The following is a 25,013-nucleotide window of genomic DNA, read 5'->3' as shown; positions in this document are numbered from 1 at the left end:
GAATAAAATGGACATTTAAAAGCATCACAACAAAACTTTAAAAAATTTAAAAAAGGGTATAAAAAGTGCATTAAGCAACAGGCGCAGCAGTTGCAAAAAGAGCTAAAAACGTATAGAGGAATAGACTATATAAGAAACATGACTAGACACACATATGATAGTGATTGAGAAATAGCTGTCAGCAGTTAAAAGCGACGGTAAACATAAAAGTCTTTAGTCTATTTTTAAAAGTAAGTAAGGTTGGGGCAGATCTGAGGTTTTCAGGCAATTTGTTCCAGCTAGCAGAAGCATAGTGGGTAAATGCGGCCTTCCCATGATTTGATTTGATCCTAGGGACAGTTAATAAGCTGGACCCTGCTGACCTAAGAGTTCTAGACGGTTCGTAGCGTGGGAGCAATTCAGCTATGTATTTAGGGCCTAGGCCATTAAGTGATTTATAGACTAATAACAGTATTTTAAAATCTATTCTATGACACACTGGCAACCAGTGTAAGGACTTAAGAACTGGAGTGATATGATCAGCTTTCTTAGTCTTCGTTAGAACTCTAGCAGCAGCATTCTGAATGAGCTGAAGTTGCCTAAGTTCTTTTTTGGAGAGACCAGAGAAAAGGCTATTGCAGTAGTCTAACCTACTGTAGATGAAGGCGTGAATTAGTTTTTCTAGATCCTGTCTGGACATGTAGCCCCTAATTCTTGCTATATTTTTAAGATGATAAAAAGCTGATTTTCTGATTGACTTAATGTGGGAGTTAAAGTTGAGATCGGAATCAATAATAACGCCAAGATTTTTGACTTGATCCTTAGGCTTCAGGGATCGAGACTCAAGGCATGCAGTGATTTTAAGCCTTTGTTCTTTGGGACCAAAGACGATCACCTCTGTTTTGTCTTTGTTTAGCTGTAGGAAATTCTGGCACATCCAGTTATTTATTTGATCAATGCACTGGCACAATTATTCTATGGGGGCATAGTCAGCTGAGGAAAGAGATACAACTGAGTGTCGTCTGCGTAGTTATGATAGTCTACTTTGTTTTTTTGCATACTTAGGCCTAGAGGGAGCATATAAAGGTTGAAGAGAACGGGCCCCATAATGGATCCTTGAGGCACCCCACAACTCATCCTAGTTAGGTCAGATGTGTAATTGCCAATGGAGACAAAGTACTTCCTGTCTTGAAGATAGGACCTGAACCACTGGAGGACCGTACCCGAAAGCCCAACCCAGTTTTCCAGTCTGTCCAATAAAATTGAGTGGTCAACAGTGTCAAATGCAGCGCTAAGATCCAGTAGCACTAGAATCAAATTTTTGCCTCAGTCTGTGTTCATTCTAATGTCATTTATGACTTTAGTAAGCGCGGTTTCTGTGCTGTGATGGGGGCGAAAGCCTGATTGGAGTTTATCTAGGAGGTCATTTGAGGTTAGGAATCTATTGAGTTGTAGGTAAACAACCTTTTCAATTATTTTGGCTATAAAGGGGAGATTAGATATTGGTCTGTAGTTACTGATTACCGATGCATCAAGGCTACGCTTTTTTAGTAGGGGTTTAATAACTGCAGTTTTCAGGGACTCAGGAAAAGTGCCGGTCAAAAGGGAGCTATTAACTATTTGCAATAGGTCCGACGACAGACAGTTATAAACGCTTTTAAAAAAGCTTGTTGGAAGGGTATCGAGACAGCACGAAGATGATTTAAGGCCTTGCACAGTTTCCTCTAAGATGTCGTGGTCGATAACGCTGAACTGGGACAAATTTATCGAACTAGGGATCTGCGGGTAGGATGATGTCACAGCATTTCTTGGTGTGGAGCCACTAATAGCCTGCCTGATATTAATAATTTTGTCCGTAAAAAAGGCAGCAAACTCATTACATTTGACAGTAGAGAGAAACTCAGGTGCTACACAGAGAGGCGGGTTAGTCAGTCTATCAACTGTGGCAAATAGAGTGCGTGCATTGTTCACATTTTTGTTAATGATATCGGAAAAGAACGATTGTCTCGACCTTTTCAGTTCTAGGTTGTAGGAGTGAAGGCTTTCTTTGTAAATATCATAGTGAATATGAAGATTAGTTTTCCGCCATTTACGCTCAGCTTTCCTGCAATCTTTCTTTTTGCATCTAGCCAGACCCTCTGCCATCTACGCCCGATAACCTGGCCGGAGATGCCGGGAGGTGAGTGTCATGCTCCAGCAGCTTCTGGTTTTAAACGGAGACCTTGTCTAAAACCTACGATTCACGAAACTGTTGATGGGCAAGTTATTGTTGAGGATGAGTTCCTTAATTTCCTCCCGGTGAAAATCAAAACGATGGCTCAGGACGAGATAATTCTGGTAGCCTCTAACAACTTTGATTCTGAGTGGATTGAGTCCTCTAAGTCCTCTAAGTCCGTATGTTGTTTGAGCTATGCCCTACCAAACAGCGGTGTGTGATCCAACCACATCCTGGCTGGATCACTGTGTTTGCTCGGCTGATGCCCATGCCAATCTGCGCTCTATGGAGATAGTGTATGAGGCATCCATGAGTGATCATATACCTTTTATTTGTTATATTGAGTTAGACAGTCTCCCTGAGATGACCCGGGAGGTCAACGACAGCTCTAGGGCCAAACTAGACTGGTCTAAACTCTCAGGTGAGGATGTCCTATTTTATTATGGGGAAACTGAGGCTCTTTTGAATCATGTGTTTTTACCATAAGATGCTATCCTGTCCTTGGATTTTAACTGTAAAGATACAGCTCACCACCATGATCTCTGTGCTATGTATGATGCCATTGTTGGAACATTGTGTGAGGCCAGTATTCCCAACATTATGCTAATTGTAAAACAGGTAAGCCAGGTTGGAATAAACATGTAGCTTAAACATGTTATGCTGCAGCTAGGGAGGTTTTCAGTCATTGGATAATGGCAGGTACGCCCAGGCAGTGACCTGCTCTGGACCACAGAAAGAACAGCCATGACATATACAAAGCTGCTATTCAGTATATAACCAAACATGAACAACTCATGAGAGCAGACTCAATGGCTGAGAAGCTCCTTAGCTGTAATGTCACTGGCTTCTGGAATGAGGTAAAGGTAAAGGCCTTGAACAGAGGCAGTACACTGCTACCTGGCACGATTGAGGGAGTATCTGCAATAACTTCAAGCAATAACTCAGCTGGCCGATAACAAAGCCAGCGGCCTCGATAATATCTCTGCCGACCATCTTAAACATGTGAGCCCCAGGGTTGCTGTCCTGCTCTCCATCTGTTTTACAGGTCTCATGAGTCATGACACATGGGCTGCTGCCGGACTCCTTGTTGTCGGTCACTTTGGTGCCAGTCATCAAGGACAAGGTGGGTAAGGTGGGGAGCGTGGACAACTACCGCCCTATTGCATTGGGCTTGGCCAGTGTACTTTCTAAAGTTTTAGAGAGAATTTTATTAGATTGTTTAAGTTCCTTTTTAGACACTTATGACAATCAGTTTGGGTTCAAAGCCAAGCATGGTACTGACCTTTGCATCTATGCATTGAAAGAGGTTATTGATATGTGTAAAGGTAAGAATTCCTCTGTTTTAGTGGGGTTTATTGATGCCTCTAAGGCATTTGACCAAGTCAACCATCAGAAACTGTTTTTATAGCTGAGGAAGAGGGGCGTGCCTGATAGCATTATTTGAATCTTGGCATTCTGGTATGCTAACTAACCAGACCATGCAGATCTGGTGGGGTAATACAGTCTCTGCTCCTTTTGGTGTTGGGAATGGCGTCCATCAGGGGGGGGCTTCTTTCCCCCGCCCTCTTCAATCTTCAATCTTTATATAAATGAACTCTCTGTATAGCTCAGCAGCTGCCGAACGGGATATGTGATTGGTAACACCATTGTAAATCACTTTATGTATGCCGATGATTTGGTCATCCTGTCTCCGAGTAGTACTGGTTCCCAACATTTGCTGAATATCTGTTCTGACTATGGAGGTCGTTTTGATGTGAAATACAATGCTAAAAAGAGTGTCACTATGATCTGCAGAACAGGAGGTGATAAGGATCTTTCTTTTCCTTCTTTTTATCTGTCTGGGCAGGTGCTGGCAGTTTGCTGTAGAACTAAATATTTGGGTCATATTATTACTCATCAAATGAGTGATGATGATGACATGTACAGAAAGCGGCGTGTACTGTATGCTCAAGCTAACATACTGAGGAAGAAGTTTTATTTTTTCTCAGATGTTGTAAAGGTAAACCTGTTTAGAGCCTACTGTACTCCTCTCTATACTGCCCCCCTGTGGGCCAAGTTTAAGCAGGCTAGCATTCAAAAGCTCCAGGTTGCTTATAATGACTGTCTGAGGATCCTTCTTAGGAAGCCTTATCTTAGGTGTTGCAGCTCCAGTTAAATGTTTTGTGGAGCAGGAGTTAACACCTTTCATGCCCTGCTGAGAAACCTGATGTATACGTTTATCTGTCGTCTGAATGTGTCTCAGAATATGCTCATTATGCTGCTGTCTCAGCCTAATCTCAGTGACACTAGATACCTGTCTTCCATCTGGAAACACTGGTACAAGGCCTTATTGTAGTATTGTATATTACTGTTCTTGTTGTGATGTTTGCCTGTTCTATATGTTTTGTGTGTTTTTTATTGGACAATAAAGTGATGATGATGATTTATTAGAAGCAGCAGCTGACTGGGAGAAGTGTGTGGCACTGTGAGATGCACAAGCTAGCAGCAGCCCCCAAACACCTTTTGAAAAGCAGGTAACATTGGCAGCATCATCCCATTGACAAGAAGGAGCCACAGTGAAAATACATTACAGATGCTGGCATTTCATATACTTCAATGAAAAGCAGTTGGACGAATGGTCCAAACTTTAGTCCCGCCCACAAAGGTGCCAATTGACCAGATAACTCTTACCGATCGAGAAATTGCCTTTGAACAGAGCAACACCAAATCTGGAGTTGAGGAAATTCAGGAGTCTGGAACCAGGCTAGTGCTATGACACAAATCATAAGCGCAATAAACAAAATACATAGAAGCATACCAGACCCATCAAATATCCCAATCGAACGGTTACAGAGCATGTGAAACTGAGAGACAACCCCGCCGCCCCCCAAACCAGAACCGAGTTTTCTTTATGAAGACTTTCACATCCAAAAGCAATCAGAAACAGAGAGGGAGAGCGAAAGAGATGCCTATCATCTCATCCCAGAGATAGAAAACACACTCTGAAAGTGTTGATGTGAAAGTGAGAGGGGATGGGAGGGGCGGGTTTCAGAACGGTTCATGGTAAAACGCCGTCCTTCAGCCCTGAGGGTGCGGGTTCAAGCACCGTGTTGAGAAACATCCGCCCTGCTGAAGTGTTCAGTATCAGATTAGTATTACTGTATTATTCTGAGTACTTTTTAAAGGAGCGTTTGGTGTGATTTCCCCCTGCTGACATGTCCGACCACTTCATTTCAGAAATATATTCTTCTGAAATGCCAATGAAAAACTCTCCCACAAACGGTTCAAACTTTAGTCCTGCCCACAAAAGCGCTGATTGAGTGGATTTGTTCTTCTGTGCGAGAACAAGCCATTGGCGAGGTAAACCCCAGAAGACTACATTTCCCATAACCCCTGTTGCCCCCTGTCACAAAGAGAGATTCTTTGAGTTCACCTGATGCGTCCTGATGAGACGATGATGCAAGTTTTATTGAAACGGCAAGTGTAATTGTTGCCTGGGGCATTTAACCCATTAAGACTTAATGCAGCGCCTGCATCATTAAAGCAGGGGTTCCCACCCTTTATTCGCTTGTGACCAGGGCCGTAACCAGGGTTCAGAAATAGGGGAGGTCCAGCAAGGGGAGGCGGATTCGGCGGCGCCCGTAAGGGCCCCGCCGAAAAAAATTTGAGGTTTTTTTCCCCTTTTTTAGCCATATTTAGAGTAATATATCATTTTAAATCAACATTAGGATTATACTGTTGTGATGTCATTATTCAGTATATTCTCTTTCATGTCACCACCTGCTCAGCTCTCCTGTCAACATAATTGTAACTAACAAACACAAACTGTTTTAGCCAAATTCATATCAAAATGACACCTACAAACACAGGTACACAACTCAAGCCGTACACAACACACAAAGTCATCATCGATAATAAAAAAAAACATACAGAGGGACATTTATTTATTCCTGATAGGAACGATTGAAAAATAAAATAAAATATATTATGTTGTTTTTAACTTTACACCACCTCTTTTTGTTACTTATTGGGTCATGAAACTGAAACCATGCATATAGCCACCTGCATACCTGACTTCGGGAGCTTGCAATTGGCATCATGCATGATTAGCCAGTAGCATCCCAACGTGTCACACAGGTAACATTACTTAAGAGACAGACTAGACACTTACTTTCTTGGTTGTTGCTAAAAAATCTGTCAGTGTCACTCACTGTCTGTCGTTCACTCGCTCACTGTCTCGCAGCTCGCTCACCTTCAATTATCTCGCCAGGCAGACAGACAGTCATCACTCACCACCATGCTGCTGCTCTCTCGGAATCAAGTTACCGTGGACGCGGCGTCAGATGACTTCCTGCCTGACCTGCCTTTCGTTTAAAAATAAAAGCGATCCCGTGTTTTTCATGCTTTTCGATGCAGATTGTTTTATTTTTTTACAATCTTCGTTCTCAGGACACTCTACAATTTTCTGTTCCCAAAGTCCGAACTGAATTGGGGAAGAAAGCTTTTAGGTTCTCTGCACCCACCGCATGGAACAGTCTGCAGTCTGATCTTAAACTTAATAGCTTAGTAACCTTAAATGGTTTTAAGGCTATGGTAAAATCTCTTGAGAACAGGCTGTCTGTATGCAAATGTTTTATTTGATCATTTTAATGTTTTTCAATTGTATGTGTTTATGTGTTTGTTTGTTGTAACTTTGGGTTGCTGCTGTTTCTTGGCCAGGTCTCTCTTGTAAAAGAGATCTTTGATCTCAATGGGACAAACCTGGTTAAATAAAGGCAAAAAAAAATAAAAATAAAAAAGTTATTAAAATAAAATAAAAATAAAATAATCTCTGAAATATTAGGGGAGGTCCGGACCTCCCCGTCCTCATAGCTAGTTACGGCCATGCTTGTGACCCGACTTTGACGTCACAAAAATCTAGGGACCCGAGACCTTCAAATTCATACACCAGTACGCTTCTTTTCCCCCTCAGAAATCTGACTTTAATCTGAGAATTCTGACTTTAATCTCAAAATTCTGACTTCTCAAAATTCTGACAGTAACTCGGAATTCTTGCTTTAATCTCAAAATTCTGACTTATTTTTTTCCAGAATTCTGGCCTTGTTCTCAGAATCCTGATTTAAAGTTATAATCTCAAAGATTTTCATCTAAATAAAAATAAATAAAAATAAAAGTTACCATCTATCTGATAGTGAGTTAACACAATGGTGATTGAGGGTATGGCCCATATATCTCAACAGTCACGTGACTTCCTGTGATGTTTCCAGCCCCGGAAGAGAGTTCCCCATTCATTTTCTCCATAGACATTTCAAAAAATCCTTATATAATGAGTTTTAAGGCTGGAACCAAGCCAACTTGTGACCTACTGAATCGTGAGTAACGATAAAACATTTCACTTGGAGCAAAAATAAAAACGGGGGGCAAATCTAAAATTAGATTTTTTTCCTTGCTGGGAACCAATGGGTTCCCACATTGCACATAAAGCAACACTAGCCCCTTTTATACAGCCTGTGAAAGCCGTGATCGTTGTGGGGTTATTATGCCTCGCCTCCTGTGTAAAAGTCACAGGGACAGAATGGTGAGTCATTTTGTTACACCTTTCGTTCCACCAATGGAGGTACAGTAGTATCAGCACCGAATCGACGTCTCTTTAAAAGGGTATGCCGCGGGGAGACGGGATCAGCTCATTCATAAAAAAAATTACAGGAGGACTGAGGGAAAAACACCTCCAGATTGAAGTTCTATCAGAAATAAATTAACCAAAGCATATCTGCGGACTGTGAAACATTATTTTCTATCTGCTTCCTTGCATATTGTGTCCATGTGGCGTCTATTCCTGGCAGTTAAATGCTGGAAGTACGCTGGGGTGCGGTGAGCCCAGCACACAATGTGCAAGGAAGCAGACTGAAAATAACGTTAGCTCTGCAGTGGCTAGCTTGATAGCTGACAGCTAAAAAGCTAGCTAGTTTCTCCATATGATTAGTTTTCTGAAAAGGAGCGCTCGACACCAGTGCAGATTTTTCCAGCTGGGAGCGGATGCACAAAAACAGTGGAGCGCTCTGAAAAAAAGATGTTGGGTGCAGCACATTTTCACAGTGGCCCTAATAAGACTGCAGCTGTTTGACACGCGAGCGTCCAGTGAACAGCTTTCAGAACGGACTTAATTAGGCTACTTCACAACATGGGAATATGCTTTACAAAAAATTAACCAAAGGTAAGACAGCCTTGTGTTACCGGTAGCTTGTAATGATGCTGCATCTGTGATCCATAAAGTCGATCAGATGAATATTGAAAGTTGCTCGTTAAACTCCTCGCACATAATAAGCATAATAATTCACGCCTCATTTCAGTGCGTGAGGGGTGGATGCTATCTAAAAGCTCACTCCGGGGCGGAAATATGGTGGGGCTGCTTGGTTCTGTGTAAAAGCATCTTCTGTGGCAACGCTGCGGGCGTTGCAGGCCTTCGTAACGGCAATATTGTGGGATCTCTGCATAGGCGGAGTTTGACTTTTAGCTCTGGCGGGGCCACTTCTGCAGGAGACACAGGCGGAAAAAAAATGGATGTTTTACATTTGAAATTTTGCTCGTTTGAAGCCAGATTTAGAGGAATATCTCATTTTAAGGCTGGCATCATCATGGTCTCTCTCTAATGATTGTTAAGTATGTTTAGCAATGTAATGTATATTATATAGTGCTTCACTGTTCACTGTTGCTTTTGACCGTGCTCAAAGACACTTTACAAATACAGGATAAAACAACTTTAATAAAGAGAGAAAATATTAAAATATATGAGAGAGAGGGGGAGAGAGAGGGAAATATTATAGGTCAAAAGCAACAGTGAAAAGGGCTTTTTTGGAAAGATGACATAATGAGTATGAAAGACAATGCCCTCTATCGTTGCAACGGCCTAAAAACTGCATTTAGTGCCCGGGGCAGCGCAGATTAGTGGGCGTGGACCAGCGCACTCGATATTTTGGTGTTGGCGCTTCACGCGGCCTTAAGCATTATAACCATGCCTTTTAAGCGTAAAATTATGCGCAACCTGCTCATTGGAAAAGTGCCGTAAATGAATAACAAGCTTCCCTTTTAACACATTCACTGCCAGCCGTTTTTTTTTTACTGTAGGTAGCTTCTGCCAAGGTTTTTTTTTGAGGATTCTGGCTCATCTTTCAACAGCCAAGGATTATTTTCTGCTAAGATTTTGTGAACACAAAATATCTCAAAATAACTAATAGAATGTGTACTTTCTCTGTCTAAAAGAGTTAGTTTGTAGAGTTAGTAGTTATGTAGGCATTAGCACTTGAATACAGCATGGTTTCAGCGTCTGAAAATTTAAGCTGAGATAAATGCCTTTTTGTGAAATTCGATAGAACAGTCACTTTAACCATTCATTTTTGGCATCAGTAAGACGTCAGACATCTAAACAATAGTTTTGAACAGTAATTTCCTCCATAACAGCAGGAAACCCCCCTCTCCTTCAAACTCCTCCCTCCGTGTGTGTTCTCCTCCTGCCTCCCTGGCTCTGCAGCGGGCGTGTCACAAGCGATTTGCTGCTGCTGCTGCTGCTGCTGCCTGTCTGCTGGCGGCCGCTCTTTGGGCGAGTCTGGATGGGCTCCCTCGTTTCTTGGGATTTCGGTTGAGAGCTTTGAAAAAAAAAAAAAAAAAAAAAACTAATCAACCTTGTACCACTAACCTAAACTTGTACCACTGTTCCTTCAGAAGTTGTAGTTGTCATAGACTGTGCTCCATAGTTGATTGCTCTATTGCTGACAAAAAATGTGTTATTGTAAGTCGCTTTGGATAAAAGCGTCTGCCAAATGACGTAATGTAATGTAATGTAATGTTGATGAAGCTTTTGCGATTCTGGTCTTATTTATGCTGCGTGTTTCAAAGTGTGTTGCACCCATAATCTATTATGCAAATTTGCAATCCCCCACCGCCAGCTCCCTGCGCGAAAGCGAAAGCGTTTTCGCCAATCCATTTTCATGAGAATGGCTTCCTCACGCGGCTGTTTTTGCATGGCTTTCTCTCGTCTGGAGAGCACTGTCGCCACTTAGTGGGTCGGTAAAATAGATTATACACATTCAATACCTCCCATATTTTAATAGGAGATGTAAAAGGGGTTGATCGACGTCCCACCGTCATTGGACGAGATATCTCGTCATTGGCAGTCAACCGTTGGTTTCTGCTTGACGAGATATCTCGTCCACGGCAGTGAACGTGTTAAGCTCCAATTCCACGGAGCGATCCAGTCCGGTCAGAAACGCCGAGCAAATCGCTCTGAGCTCCCCTCCTCCCTGTTTCATCCCTGTCTGTCTCCATATATAATATTCCATATTATTAGGCTTCTCAAACCAATCTCACCGCAGTTTAAATACTGAAAGCATGTAAATATGCTACACTATAGCAAGATCAAAGTGAAAAGAATGTTCTAAATGCAGGCCAGAAAAATATAGCCTATCCCTATGTCATGATGAGATTAGATTGGTTAGATTGGTTTGTCCAGAATGATAGTTTTCTCTCTGTACCTTTTCTTCTCCCCTGCTGCACAGGTAGGATGATGCACATAAATATAGCCTACATTATGTAAAGTCATTGCATAAATGTGTTTTTATTGTAAAAGTAAATGTTAAGTAAGCCAAGTCTTATTGGGGCGTTGCGGACATCACAGTAGAACCGTGTTACGGCTGTCACTCATCTAAATCACGTTAAATCTGCGAGGGGTATATATACCACCTGGATTACATATATGTTTCACATAGGGTTGTGTTTGGATGTCTATGTTTTATTTTGGCCAATATTTAAATGTTCGAGAATTGCATGTTGTGTGAACATAAACATTATTTCTATGTACCACTTTAAGCAATTTAGGCTGATTTGGTTGATATTTCTTGCCGAAATGTATTAGCCTTAATGCATGCTGGGAGATTTCACATGTGGCTCAACAGCCTCTGAATGACAGGGGTCAAAACTAGATATAACAACTTTTTTTGCCTGTCTGACGCGCGCGCGCGCGAGAGAGAGACGCGAGAGAGAGAGCGAGAGAGAGACTGTCTGATGAGAGAGAGAGGGGGAACGCGAGAGAGAGAGAGAGAGAGAGAGAGAAAAAGAGAGGGTGCCTGTCTGACGTGCGCGAGAGAGAGAGATAGAGAGAGAGTGTGAGATCGGCAGATTTGAGCTGTGCGTAAATACGCACAGTAATATCCGCCGCGCACTGAATAAGGCCTGGTTTTGAAAATGAACGCCAGGGTGGAAGATATCGTTAGGCCAGTATTTAAGGCCGAAACGCCCATTCTGTCCTATTCTGGCACTGCGCCACGCCTCTTTGGCGTAAAGCGCATTTTGGGGCGCAAAACCATGTTGCTATCTTCCCAAGGCAGGCACAAGGCCCGTTTTTTTTTGCGTTTAATGCCAGTTTTTGCGCTTAAGGCCAGTGGGAAGATAGGGCCTAATGAGTTTTGGCCTGTCAGATGGGACTGGGGAGGGGCGGGTGCAGCAAGGCCCTGTCAGAGGCCCCCCTGTCACAGCGTTAGCAAAGAGATATCTGTGATTCTTGTCAAAGTGGATACAAATCGTATGATCATATTCAGCCAGACAGTGAGATGGAGATTTACAATGGTGAGCAATTTTTTTTTTTTTTTCTTTTTTTTTTACGACTGGGGGGACCAGGCCCCTGGCCCCCCCATTAACTCCGCCCATGGATCTGTGTGTAAAAGTGTCTACCGTTTCGATCTCACCTGCAATTACCACTCATCACCATAAGTGTCACCCAAGAGAACAAAACTGACCTATATATATACTGTATATATATATATATATATATATATATATAGTAGATATACAGTACCGGTATATATATACGGCATATATATGTATATATATATATATATATATATATATATATATATATATATATATATATATATACATAATCTTTTATTTCAGGCAACCCTATTTGAATTCCAGACGCGAGTCGACCCTAAGGTTGGGAACCACTGGGTTAAAGTGTGTTGCTGACCTGTGTGTGTGTGTCTCTCTCTCTGCCCCCCCTCCCTCCCTCTGTCCCTCCAGATAAGTTTGACCAGTTCTGGGCCATGAACAGAAAGCTGATGGAATATTCCACCGAGGATGGAGGCTTCCGATACATCCCCTTCAGGATATACCAGGTCACTCGCTCGCTCGCGCACGCACGCACGCACGCACGCACGCACGCACGCACGCACGCACGCACACACACACACACACACACACACACACACACACACACACACACACACACACACACACAGAGACAGAGAGTTATGACACTGTGATGTAGGCCTGCTTCTTGAATGTTTTCATGTCACCGTCCCACAAAGAGACATCGGTCTCTGGGAGCTGTTTTGTGTTGTTATTGTGAAGTATTGGATTGTGTGTCCACATTATGTGAGAATATTTGGTGAGAATGAAGCTTAGAAATGCTGAACAATGAAAACGTATTAAACTCTGGACTCCTTTGGTGCTGCAGGAGTGCAGGCTGCCCAGACTGCCCACTAGATGGAGGTAGAGGACTGTAAAACTGCCTCTCTCATATCAGGCCTAGTGCACACCACCAGCCAGCCAAATATTGGGTGGCCAGTGGATTTGGCTAGTCACTAGTGGAACAGTGGAAGTGGCCGGTGGATTTGGGGATTTTATTTGGGTCGACAAAAAATGGTTTCCTGGTTCACTGGGGTAACTTAGCCACACACACACACACACACACACACACACACACACACACACACACACAAAGGCGCCTACAGGCTATGAGATTGTAGCGATCTTATACATTTATTGGTGACCACACTGTGTGACGTTGGATCTAATAAACTTGGGTACGACATCAGGTTTGATGTGTGCAGACTGTACGATTACGACGCACGTCTCTCTCCATCAATACCTGTCATTTGTCAATCAGCAGTCAATACACACGTAAGAATCAAACGTCAGCAGCACACACCGCAGCTACACGTCAGTCAATGTGCACCACAGTTGTCTGTGGTAGAGATGTCAACAAAGCTTTAAAGCAGCTACGAGCAAGATTTTCGATTGTTATTAAACCGTCTAAATTTAATATCGATGCCTCATATCTTACCTCTAATATTAGACGAGACCAACGCAGAGTAGTCTCGCTTGAAAGCAGAGTGAATCGGCGAGTGTTGTTTTGATGATTTTTGATCTTTATTCTGTCTGTCTGCGGGCCGGTGTCATCAGGAAGTGAAATGAAACGGTTTGCGGCAGCCACTTCGGCCATAACCACTAAATGACTTTCAAACAAACTGTTAGAATATAACAAGAGATGTTCGCCAGAGCAGAAAGTAGGAGGGCAGCAGGAGGGGAAAGCCGTCCTTCTTGTTTTGGGTCTGTTGCTAGGCAGAGCGAAACGGTTTACGGCAGCTGTAAACAGTTGCTAGACTTTAGCGAAACGGTTTACGGCCGTAAAGACGTGTAGCCACGACCAAAGATATCTCCATGTTTCTTTCACGTTGGTCGTCTCTCGTATGGGACAGTCAAAAATCACACTGTGTCAAAGCCTTTAAGAAGCACAGGTGTAGCCCATGTCTATAACGACCTCATTACTGTGTTTGATCCTCTGAATATTAGGGAAATAATCTGACTCTTGCCTAGACAAATTTGACCAATCAAGTAATATTTCTGTGGCCTTCTCTTGTCTATATCTACCACTTAATTAGACTTAACATGGGGCTGGGCTGCTCAGTGGCCTTGTGGTTTGGGTGTCCGCCCTGAGACTGGGAGGTTGTGAGTTCGATGCCCGGCCGAGTCATACCAAAGACTATAAAAATGGGACCCATTGCCTCCCTGCTTGGCACTCAGCATCAAAGGGTTGGAATTGGGGGGTTAGATCACCAAATGATTCCCGAGCGCGGTACTCCTGCCGCTCACCGCTCCCCCAGGGGATGGGTCAAATGCGGAGAACAAATTTCACACACTCAGGTGTGTGACAATCATTGGGACTTTACTTTACCTTCAACATGGGGCTGGGCTATATGGTTGAAATCCGTATCAAGTCAAGTTTATTTGTATAGCACATTTCATACACAGATGCAGTTCAAAGTGCTTCACATAAAATGGATGACATAAGAAAATGAAAAAAGAGATAAAATAGACATTTCATAACAGCTTTGTCTTTATACTGTAGTTTGGACGCCAAGCATACCCTCTACTGGTACTGGTCTTCTGTTGCCCATACATGCCACAGCATTGGGTTTGCATAAAATCAGATAGAGGCAATTCAAAGTGCTTCACATAAGATGGTCGACACAAGAAAATAAGAGAATAAAAGAAGAGGATAAAAGAGACATTTAAAAGCATCACAACAGAGTAGTTGCAAAAATTGTTAAAAACTTACAGAGGAATAAAACACATTTTCTATCTGTCAGCAGTTAAAAGCGAGGGTAAACATAGAAGTCTTTAGTCTATTTTTAAAAGTAAGTAAAGTTGGGGCAAATCTGAGGTCTTCAGGCAGATTGTTCCAGCTAGCAGAAGCATAGTGGGTGAATGCGTCTTTCCCATGATTTGATTTGATCCTAGGGACAGTTAGTAAGCTGGACCCTGCTGACCTGAGAGGTCTAGACAGTTCATAGAGTGGGAGCAATTCAGCTATGTATTTTGGGCCTAGGCCGTTAAGTGATTTGTAGACTAGTAACAGTATTTTAAAATCTATTCTATGATACACTGGCAACCAGTGTAAGGACTACTGGAGTACCGTAAATTTCGGACTATAAGCCGCGGCTTTTTCCCCGTTTTTTGGCCCTGCGGCTTATATAACGGTGCGGCTTATCTATGGATTTTTTCGAAAAAAAAAATCTCTCTTTTTTAGCACTCTTTCTAACTATAAATCCACTTCTGTTTTAATTTCCTCTCTTGCCCTCTTTTCACCACACCGCGGACACTGTGTGCACTGTAAAAAAAAACACAGGTGGTGTTGTGTTATGTTGTTTTGTTGAAATGTTAATAAATGGGAGCTTCCTCAAACAGCCATCTCTTTCCCGACAATCCCCTCTGTGCATGAACCCTTACATATGGTAATTAAACATTAAAACACAATAAAAAATAAAAAATAAACATTAAAACACCTGCGGCTTATAGTCCGGTGCGGCTTATATATGTAACAAACAGGCAATTTTGCTGCTGCGGCTTATACTCCGGTGCGGCTTATAGTGCGGAAATTACGGTAATATGATCAGCTTTCTTAGTCTTTGTTAGAACTCTAGTGGCAGCATTCTAAATGAGCTGGAGTTGTCGAAGTTATTTTTTGGAGAGACCAGAGAAAAGTTTATTACAGTAGTCTAACCTACTGTAGATGAAGGCGTGAATTAGTTTTTGTAGATCCTGTCTGGACATGTAGCCCCTAATTCTTTCTATATTTTTAAGATGATAGAAAGCTGATTTTCTGATTGACTTAATGTGGGAGTTGAAATTGAGATAGGAATCAATAATAACGCCAAGATTTTTAACTTGATCCTTTGGCTTCAGGGATAGAGACTCAAGGCGTCCAGCGATTTTAAGCCTTTGTTCTTTGGGACCGAAGATAATCACCTCTGTTTTGTCTTGTTTAGCTGGAGGAAGTTCTGGCGCATCGAGTCATTTATTTGGTCAATGCACTGACAGAGTGAGTCTAAGGGAGCATATTCACCATAGGAAAGACTTATATAGAGTTGGGTGTCGTCTGCGTAGTTATGGTAAGCTATTTTGTTTTTGTGCATAATTAGGCCTAGAGGGAGCATATAAAGGTTGAATAGAACGGGCCCCATAATGGATCCTTGAGGCACCCCACATGTCATACTAGTTAGGTCAGACGTGTAATTGCCAATGGAAACGAAGTACTTCCTGTCTTGGAGATAGGATCTGAACCACTGGAGGACCGTACCCGATAGCCCAAACCAGTTTTCTAGCCTGTCTAATAATATTGAGTGGTCAACAGTGTCGAAGGCAGCGCTAAGATCCAATAGCACTAGGATCACATTTTTGCCTGAGTCTGAGTTAATTCTAATGTCATTTACGACTTTAGTAAGTGCGGTTTCAGTGCTATGGTGGGGGCGAAAGCCTGATTGGAGTTTATCTAGGAGATCGTTGGAGGTTAGGAATCTATTGAGTTGTAGGTAAACAACCTTTTCAATTATTTTGCCTATAAAGGGGAGATTACATATTGGTCAGTAGTTACTAATTACCGGTGTCAAGACTACGCTTTTTTAGTAAGGGTTTAATAACTGCAGTTTTCAGGGACTCAGGAAAGGTGCCGGTCAGAAGGGAGCAATTAACTATTTGCAATAAGTCAGACGACAAGCAGTTCTAAACGCTTAAAAAAAAACTTGTTGGAAGGGTGTCGAGACAGCACGAAGATGGTTTAAGGCCTTGCACAATATCATCTAAAATTTTGTGGTCAACAGCGCTGAACTGGGACAAATTTATCGAGCTAGGGTTCAGTGGGTAGGATGATCTCGCATCATTTCTTAGTGAGGAGCCACTAATAGCTTGCCTAAAAAAGGCAGCAAACTCATTACATTTGACGACGGAGAGAAACTCAGGGGCTACACGGAGAGGCGGGTTAGTCAGTGGTGCGTGCATTGTTCACATTTTTGTTAATGATATCAGAAAAAAACGATTGTCTCGATCTTTTCAGTTCGAGGTTGCACGAGTGAAGGCTTTCTTTGTATATATCATAGTGAATATGAAGATTCGTTTTCCGCCATCTATGCTCTGCTTTCCTGCAATCTCTCTTTTTTCGCCTAACAGACACAGCATTCCTCCAGGGTGTTTTAATCTTGCCAGACAGCATTTTTAACCTAATAGGCACCACACTATCAATGACATTCAGGATTGTTGAGTTCGAGAATGTCATTGACAGAGGCTGATGGGGGAGAAGATGTTAAGGAAAATGTCTCCACTGGTGCCTGCATTAATGTCTCGTCTTTTAACGGTTTATGACCTAGTAATGATCTCAGGGGAGATCTCCTTTTCAAAAAAGATGCAGAGATGGTCCGACAGCCCAACATCAATTGTGACACAAATGAGCAGTTAAAACCTCTTGTAATAACTAAGTCCAGGGTATGACCTCGGTTGTGGGTGGGCCCTGAGACATGCTGAGACAGTTCAAAAGTGTCAAGTAAGATATTCAGTTCTTTGGCAACATTATCATTGGGGTTATCAATATGAATATTGAAATCCCCAGCAATAGATATACAGTCATGTTCCATGGAAATTCTGCAAATTCATCAAGGAAATTGCCTGAGTATTTTGGTGGTCTATAAATATTCAGAAGTAAAACAGTAGAAGAGCTTTTCAGAGTAGCAGCAAGATATTCGAATGATGAGAAGTCTCCAAATGTTACCTGCTTACATTGAAACATATCAGAGAAGACAATCGCTACTCCCCCCCCCCCCCCCTCTTATCAGCTCTGGGAGTGTCAATGAAGCTATAGTTTGGCGGTGCTGATTTGGACAGAACAGCCACTCTGTTATTCAGATCAATCCAGGTCTCTGTGAGGAACATTAAGTCCAGAATATAACTGGTAATCAGGTCACTGATGAGGAGAGATTTATTTGACAGTGATCTCACATTGAAAATTGCGGCTTTGAAAGTTTTGGGGAATGTTTGCTTTTCAAAGGGGATGGATTCAAGGGGGATGGAGATTGAGGGCGTTTTCACACTGGAACGTTTTAGGTCGACTTAACTGAGTTTTGGGGCCGAACACGGCGCGACTGGGTCAGTGTGAACATGCCACTCGAACTCGTAGTCGACGTAACTCACTCGCTCTCGGTCCAGCTGGAGAGGGTGGTTTCGGAGCAGCTTGCGTCGCCCTAACCCTAAACCTAATGCGGCGCGAGTGATGTGTGAACGCGCGCCGACTTCAGCTCGTCCTAATGCTGTATTTCTAATGTTAACATCAATGGGGCATTCACAAACATTGAATAAACAGTTATTGGACAAATTACCACCAAGGGCATAGCAAGCCTAGCATTACAAACGTTAATGTTTACAACTTACCTGGCTGTTCGCCGATAATATCTGCGTATGGTGAGGGCTTCACAGTTCAACAGAATCAATCTGCGCCTTGTCCTGCTTTGTCTGGAGATTCGCATCCGCCGTTTCCAGTACATGAAAACATTGTTTTCCAGACGCAGCCGTGCCTCGTTTTCAAATTCAACACTTTCCCGATATTGAAAGAGACAAACGATGTAAACATCCCCGGCTTCCTTTCCGGGTGGAATTACGCAATACGCGTCTACTTCCGTCTGGTTGGCATTGATTGGTGGGGGGTCTGTTGGGGTAGGGGCTGAGAGCTTGTCTCTATTTGAGCAGGCGGGGATGGGGCCTGTCGACGCTTGGGGGACAGCACTCGGGGTAGGGGCTGAGAGCTTGGTGGAGGGTCGGGGCGGCGGGGGGCAGGTAGGGGGCAGCAAGGGAGGGGGCGGAAGGGGATGTAAGGGAGGGGGCTGTGGGGGGGCCAGTGTTGGGGTCGATAATAATCATAAGGATTCCATTCCCCACATCAATATGTATCACAATATGACTCGTATGCAAAAATTGTCCATTCCATTGAAGCTAATGATTGTGTGACGTCAAACAAATCTCAAATCTTCATAATATTCCTTAAAATGTTTTCATGTCTCATTGTCAGATGTTTTTTTTTAATAAAATTAGCTTGTCAGTCACAATATAGAAAGAAATCACCACATCGTATGATTCCACTGAAAGACCATAGCAATAATATGGAATCATCAGCTAGCTCTACTGTAACAGTGTCTTGTTTGAGCCTCAGTCTCAGCTCTACTGTAACAGTAGCTGTGTTTCCATTACAGTTTTTCGCAAAATAATTGCGATATTTCTACAACTTCGACAATGTACAATTGCGACTTGTAGGCGTTTCCATTGAAGTTGAGTTTGAGTGACGGCGCACACACCTGAACGCAATTCCCCGTTGCAGCAGCTGCCACAGTGATTACGCACGGGGATCTGCCCCAAATCCCGTCCCCTGCATGCTCAAATCTAACCAATGGTCAATGCAAATCACAACATGAAGTCACAACGCATATAAACGAGCCTGATTATCAATTCAAAAGAACATGTTGCTGGCTGCGGTGAATGCAGTGAGCGCGAGAGGCAGAGGAAAAAAGGTAGCCTACAACTGTGCGCACACAGACAGGCAGCCTGTCACCATGGACCGATTTCTGTCATTAAACATGATCTTTTTTCCCCAGCTCCGCTTCTGCACAACACTCGTCTTTCTGCTAGGTTGCTGCGGAGGTTTTGCCACGGCTTATCGAACCCTTTCTCCCTCATTTTCCTTTCATTTTCCGCTCCTTTTCCAAAGGAGAATGGGTCACATGACGTGCAAATGCGGAAAAGTGTGTTTCCATTACACTTTTGCAATAAACTGCTATATCGACACGTCTGAAAAACCACCTCATGAGAGCGCAAAAACTTTTTGCGATATTTGCGAAATTTACGTGTTTCCATTACCCACTTTCTATTGCGATATTTATATTTTGCGCATTTCTGATGGTAATGGAAACACGACTAGTGTCTTGTTTGAGCCTCAATCTCAGCACTACTGTAACAGTGTCTTGTTTGATCCTCAGTCTCAGCTCTACTGTAACAGTGTCTTGTTTGATCCTCAGTCTCAGCTCTACTGTAACAGTGTCTTGTTTGATCCTCAGTCTGACAACCAACCCACATCTCCATTACAGTATGTGTGATATCATATAATATGACATTAACTCGCCTCGAGCAACATCTTGTCCTGGATCAATTTTTGTTGTTTTGAGATTATTTTGTGGCATTTTTCTGCCCTTTTTGACTCTGTTATACAATTGAAAGTGGAGAGAGTATGAAAGTAAAACAGAGCTGAATCTCATACTTTTTTCCCTTCTTTTTTTACATCAAAAGTACCACTTATAAATGTTTTTTGTTATCCAGGAAAGCAGCAGGGGTTGATCGATTTTTAAACTTTTATATCGCATGATCTCAACCCGTTAAGTTTCTCCACAGCAGCGAGCTCTCTTCTCCCCCCCTTCTCCCTCAATAGTCTAGAGCTGCAAACCCGAGGGGACCCTCGCGGGCCCTTCGGGCCTGGCCAATACGGGCTGGGGCCGGGCTTTTTTTTTAATTAATTGCTCCTAGCCGCCGGGGCCGGGCCGGGTTCGGGCCCGTTTCAATAATAAAATAAAATGAAGCTGTATTACTCGCTTTATTTTACACAGCAGAGTGAGACCAAGAGGAGGAGGAGCGCACAGACACCCACACACCGTCCCCCCACACACACCCTCACCGTGACGTTAGTCTGCCACTCCAGTCCACAATCCACCTCATGACATGTTTCAGTCAGCGTGCTGTCACTGTCAGCATAAAAAACAACAACAAAACAAGCCGCGTGTGTCCGTGTCGTGAGAGAGAAATAAGATCATGAACATAAAATAAAGTTTGCGAGGGGAGAGTTAAACAGTCCCCACTGCAGTAGAGAAAGCTCATTTCAACCTGTTGAAAACGAACCCATCTACCATACATTGTGAGGACACTAATGTGACGTTATTCAATGCAGCTATAAACGGTAATTCTGCTGTTTTAATTTCGATATGCTTGAGTGACATGTTTCAGTTTGTGGGCATTGTTGCTGTTGGCAATTAAACAATCTAACGTTCTCTTTCTGGAGACAATATGTGTGGATTTTGATAGGCCACGGTAGCGTGTGTGAGAGGGGGAGAGAGAGACAGAGAGAAAGCTGCGGTGGTTGTCTTCATAGGCAACACAGTCTAGCAATGTTTTGGACCAACGACGAGTTCAGCAGCGCGGCAGCATGCACAGAGAGGGAGAGAGAGATGTGTCATCATATCGTGATATTGATGTCGGGCCTCGCAATGGGCTCGGGCCAATTAATTTCATAACTCATCTCCCCGGCCCGTGACATGGAGGCCCATGCCCGACCCGGCCCGAGATTTCAGGCCCGCACAGCTCTCTACTGAGTAGTTTGCTCACACGTCTGCCCAGCGCCCAGCCAAAACAAAATGGAAACTTCCGGTTAAAACTTTCAAAACAATGTCATGTCATATCAAAATTAAATAGCCTATTGATGCAGGTTGGAGGAGAAAAAGGTATTTAAAGAGTGTGGTGCAGATACAAAAAAAGAAAGAAAATAAATTATAGTTAGGACTCAAGATTCTTATGAAAATACCCCCAAAAAACAAAAACTAAATTAAAACATGCCCCCAGGGCAGAAATATGGAGAAAAAGGTGGTATTTTAATTAGTGCTGCACGATTTTGGGAAAAGGTGCGATTTCGTAGTGTAGTAAGTAGTTGGTAGTAAGTGGCCCGGCCACTAATAATAAGCCATACAAAGCGTACAATATAACAGAAACAAGAGAAAGGAACAAGAAAGCAATAAATAACCGTGATGATTTTGGTCACTATAATCATCATCTGACATTTTCATACAGTGTCATGCATGCCAGCTGTCATTTGAGATACTGTAAAAGTTGGTATTATGAGCAGCAGTAATCTTAGACTGACAAAGCCTAGTCATGTTTCTGAAATCGTACTAATCGTACTAAAAATCATCATCTAAAAATCTCCTAATCTAAAAATCACCTAATCTAACAATCGTACTAAACACAGGCCAGTCTCTGCACATCCAGTCATGAAATCCCCATGTAGGATAAAGTGTGGAGTTTAGCCGTAAAATGTGTTGCTGTGGTGACAGTCTTGAGCTGTGTTTAGCCTCCATCTCCAGAACGCCCCCTGGCCCTCCCTCTGGAGGAATTAGAACTCCTGGGCTTGTCGCAACATGTCTGGGAAATTATGTAAGAAAATGGAGGATCTTATTATTGTCAGACCCACTGTTGGCTTCAAATGAGGGAGACGATCAGTCGTGGAAATGGGGGAAAACCTTGAGAGAGAATGGCGAGAACGAGAGGGGGAACGGCATTACTCCTCACATCCCCTTTAAAAAATGTCATTGCAGTGCAGTGGAGAGCAAAGCAGTTGAGAGCAGAGCAGTGGAAACGGAGCAGCATGAAAGGAGCGGAGTCAAACATGTATTTGGAAGCTGAATAAGCAGGGTCAATGTCAATGTGTCATCAAGTCTGTCATGAATAAAATCAAGGGAAAATAATCAGTAGATCTCGCCAATCTTATTTAAGTAACTTTTGTAAGAGCTAATGGTAATGAGTGCAATCAATAAGAAAAAAATTGTCAAGCATTCAGCTCTTGATTTGAACAGAAATAATGCACTATGCCTCCTGGGGGGGCATGCGGGGTGGGGAGGGCGGGTCCAGGGCCTCCCACCCTGCCTAAGTAGGGTTCCCACAGTAAAACCATTTCCTCCTTTGGAGAGGATTATAATCTCTGGAGAGACAGTGATGCATTTTTTTCAGTTGGCTGGTCGGTCCACAAAAAGTTCACCACGCTTTAGCGGGCACAGTTGTGTGATGGGTTAGGGTTAGTGTTGTGTGATGGGTTAGGGTTAGTGTTGTGTGATGGGTTAGTGTTGTGTGATGGGTTAGTGTTGTGTGATGGGTTAGGGTTAGTGTTGTGTGATGCAGGGCAGGGAACTGTGGCTTCTGCTTTGCCAAAACTCACTGAGCCACTGTGAGTGCCGTGCCAGCCCGTGAGAGCTTTAAATAGAAAATGTGATGGTTGGTTACCTGCCAAAGTGGCTCTAAAGCCGAGTAACATACCGACCACAGAGTGAATTTTCCATTGTCATATCTGGTAATTTCCCACCCTGATGATGTATCGTCAGCATGTCATGTTTGTAATGAGGCCTTAACATATGGCTGCCGTTACATTTGCGAAACAGCGAGGGCGGGGGAACAGCTGTCAATCACTGTCAACACTCACTGTTTGCATGGAAATATAAAAGCTCATAAATGCTTTGTTTTTACTCTTAAATCTTCAGTGAATAAATAACACGTTTTACACTTCAACAAAAACATTTTTGTGTTTTTGCTGGTAATAAAACATGTCTGCGGACGGACTATAAAGGAGCAAAACATGCAGTCTCACCGACATGACTCGCCCACACACACATGCACTTGTTGCAGCCATGAAGCGTCAATAGTTTGTCTGATAGAAGGGGGAAAAAAGAGCATAACTGACATTTGTGATGTTTTTCTTTTTTTCCTAGCTGAATTGAAAGTTTGGTTGTCATTCATGAGTTGAGTTATAGTTTCATGACCAAAGCCTGTTAAAACCCTATTGTGTCATTTCAAAACACATTCCTGAAAAGCCTGTTTTGGAGTTATGTGGCTTTTGCCCAATAACAGTGCTGTACAACAAAAGAAAGTCTGCAACAATATGGAAACGGAATTTGACTGTCTCCAGATCTTGAAAAGACTATTAATAACATTATGTTTAATGTGTCTTTATAAGAGTTACTGTATAATTATAAGTACAAATGTGAGCAATGAGTACGATTGTGAACAATATGAAAACAACAACAACAAAAAAGTCAAAGGACAAAAAAAGTATGGGTACCCAATGTTTGGAAATGAAAATATTATTATTATTGCTGTTGTCATACACATATGACTCTGCATGGCTCGTTGCAGACCGCTTTTAGTTTTTCTGATGATTTTTATAAGAAGAAGAATCTCTGGTTATTCATAAGGAGAGTCTGTGTGTCAGTCATATCGCCCCGCCGCCATCACACATCATGTTGAAAACCGATGCGATTTTTATCAGCAGCACTTGAGGAAACCGTGAGTTTGCTCGTTGATATAAGCGATTGCCCGAACGATTCATTAATTAATAAACTAGTGAACGTGAAGTGAGTCACGAAGAGCCACACCTGCCCACTACGGATATGCGGATAATGACCTGCCACTGTTAAACATGAGCCACGATTGCGTGGAAGCGGATCTTATACCGGTGGTCGAGGTAGATAAGATACGGAGTCGCGGGAGTGCGCATAGGCCGGCTAATTGTTGTTTAACATGCAGGCCAACCGGCTAGGTGCAGGTTATAATACGGATTCCACTGCATGTTAAGAAGTGGCTTATGGATGTGCCGGCATGAGTTTTTGACTGTATGATAACCTTGGACAAAAATACCATGGTTTAACATATCACAGACTAAAATACATGAAATATATTACAATTTAAAATATATTAAAACTAAATAAATAAAACTATTTGAAATAAAATTATCTTTACAAAAAAAAAAAAAAAAATTGAGACATTTGCCTGTCCCAAACATGCAAAAAGGAAACAACAGAAAAATAGAAACTGCACTGTGTTACAGCACATAGAAGATGGCTGACTGTAAAGTTAGTTACATGTCTGTCGAGTAATACAATGATACACCCCGTTTATTTCTTTTGTAGCGACAGATGGCCTTAAACGCCACACTCACGTGACGCTTCTTGAGAGAGAGGTGAGGTAACGTGCATCTGCAGACTTTATCTAGGGACCATGAAGGCGTCATGTGACAGGCTAGGTAAAAGTCTGGATGTGCTGCTGCAAGCAGCTGCGACAGTGTTTTGCTGCTATCAACCTTGTTAATCTCTCGCTATATTCTTCATCACAGCGGGTCATTACCCACTGTGCACTTAATCGTGCACTAGTTCTGTATAAGCACCTGCAGCTCTCTCCTTATTTTACTGACGTTCTCACTAATCACACGGCTGTTTACATGCGTTTCTGAACGGCTAGCTAGTTATTAGCATAGCTCGCTCTTAGCGATCATGGATGTTCTCTCTCTCCCTCTCGGTAAGATGTAACCTTGCTGCGCATAACATTACTTATTTGCGGGAGTGCATGGGAGAAGTCTCCCGCTAGTGTTTATGCCCAGTGTGATGGCAGA

General features: G+C 42.7%; 1 protein-coding gene across 1 annotated transcript in view; it reads left to right on the top strand.

The window, feature by feature from the left end:
• atg5 (ATG5 autophagy related 5 homolog) overlaps positions 1 to 25,013 on the top strand; it is a 112,086-nt gene that overhangs the window by 24,327 nt on the left and 62,746 nt on the right. The window contains exon 6 of the mRNA XM_083634678.1: positions 12,245 to 12,339. Coding sequence (XP_083490804.1) covers positions 12,245 to 12,339 — 95 coding nt within the window. The remainder of the gene's footprint in view (positions 1 to 12,244; positions 12,340 to 25,013) is intronic.

The sequence above is a fragment of the Poromitra crassiceps genome (genome assembly GCF_964638095.1).
Source record: "Poromitra crassiceps genome assembly, chromosome: 1".
Taxonomy (NCBI): Eukaryota; Metazoa; Chordata; class Actinopteri; order Beryciformes; family Melamphaidae; genus Poromitra; species Poromitra crassiceps.
Note: the sequence above shows the minus strand (reverse complement) of the source record. Positions and strands in the feature narration are given on the sequence as shown.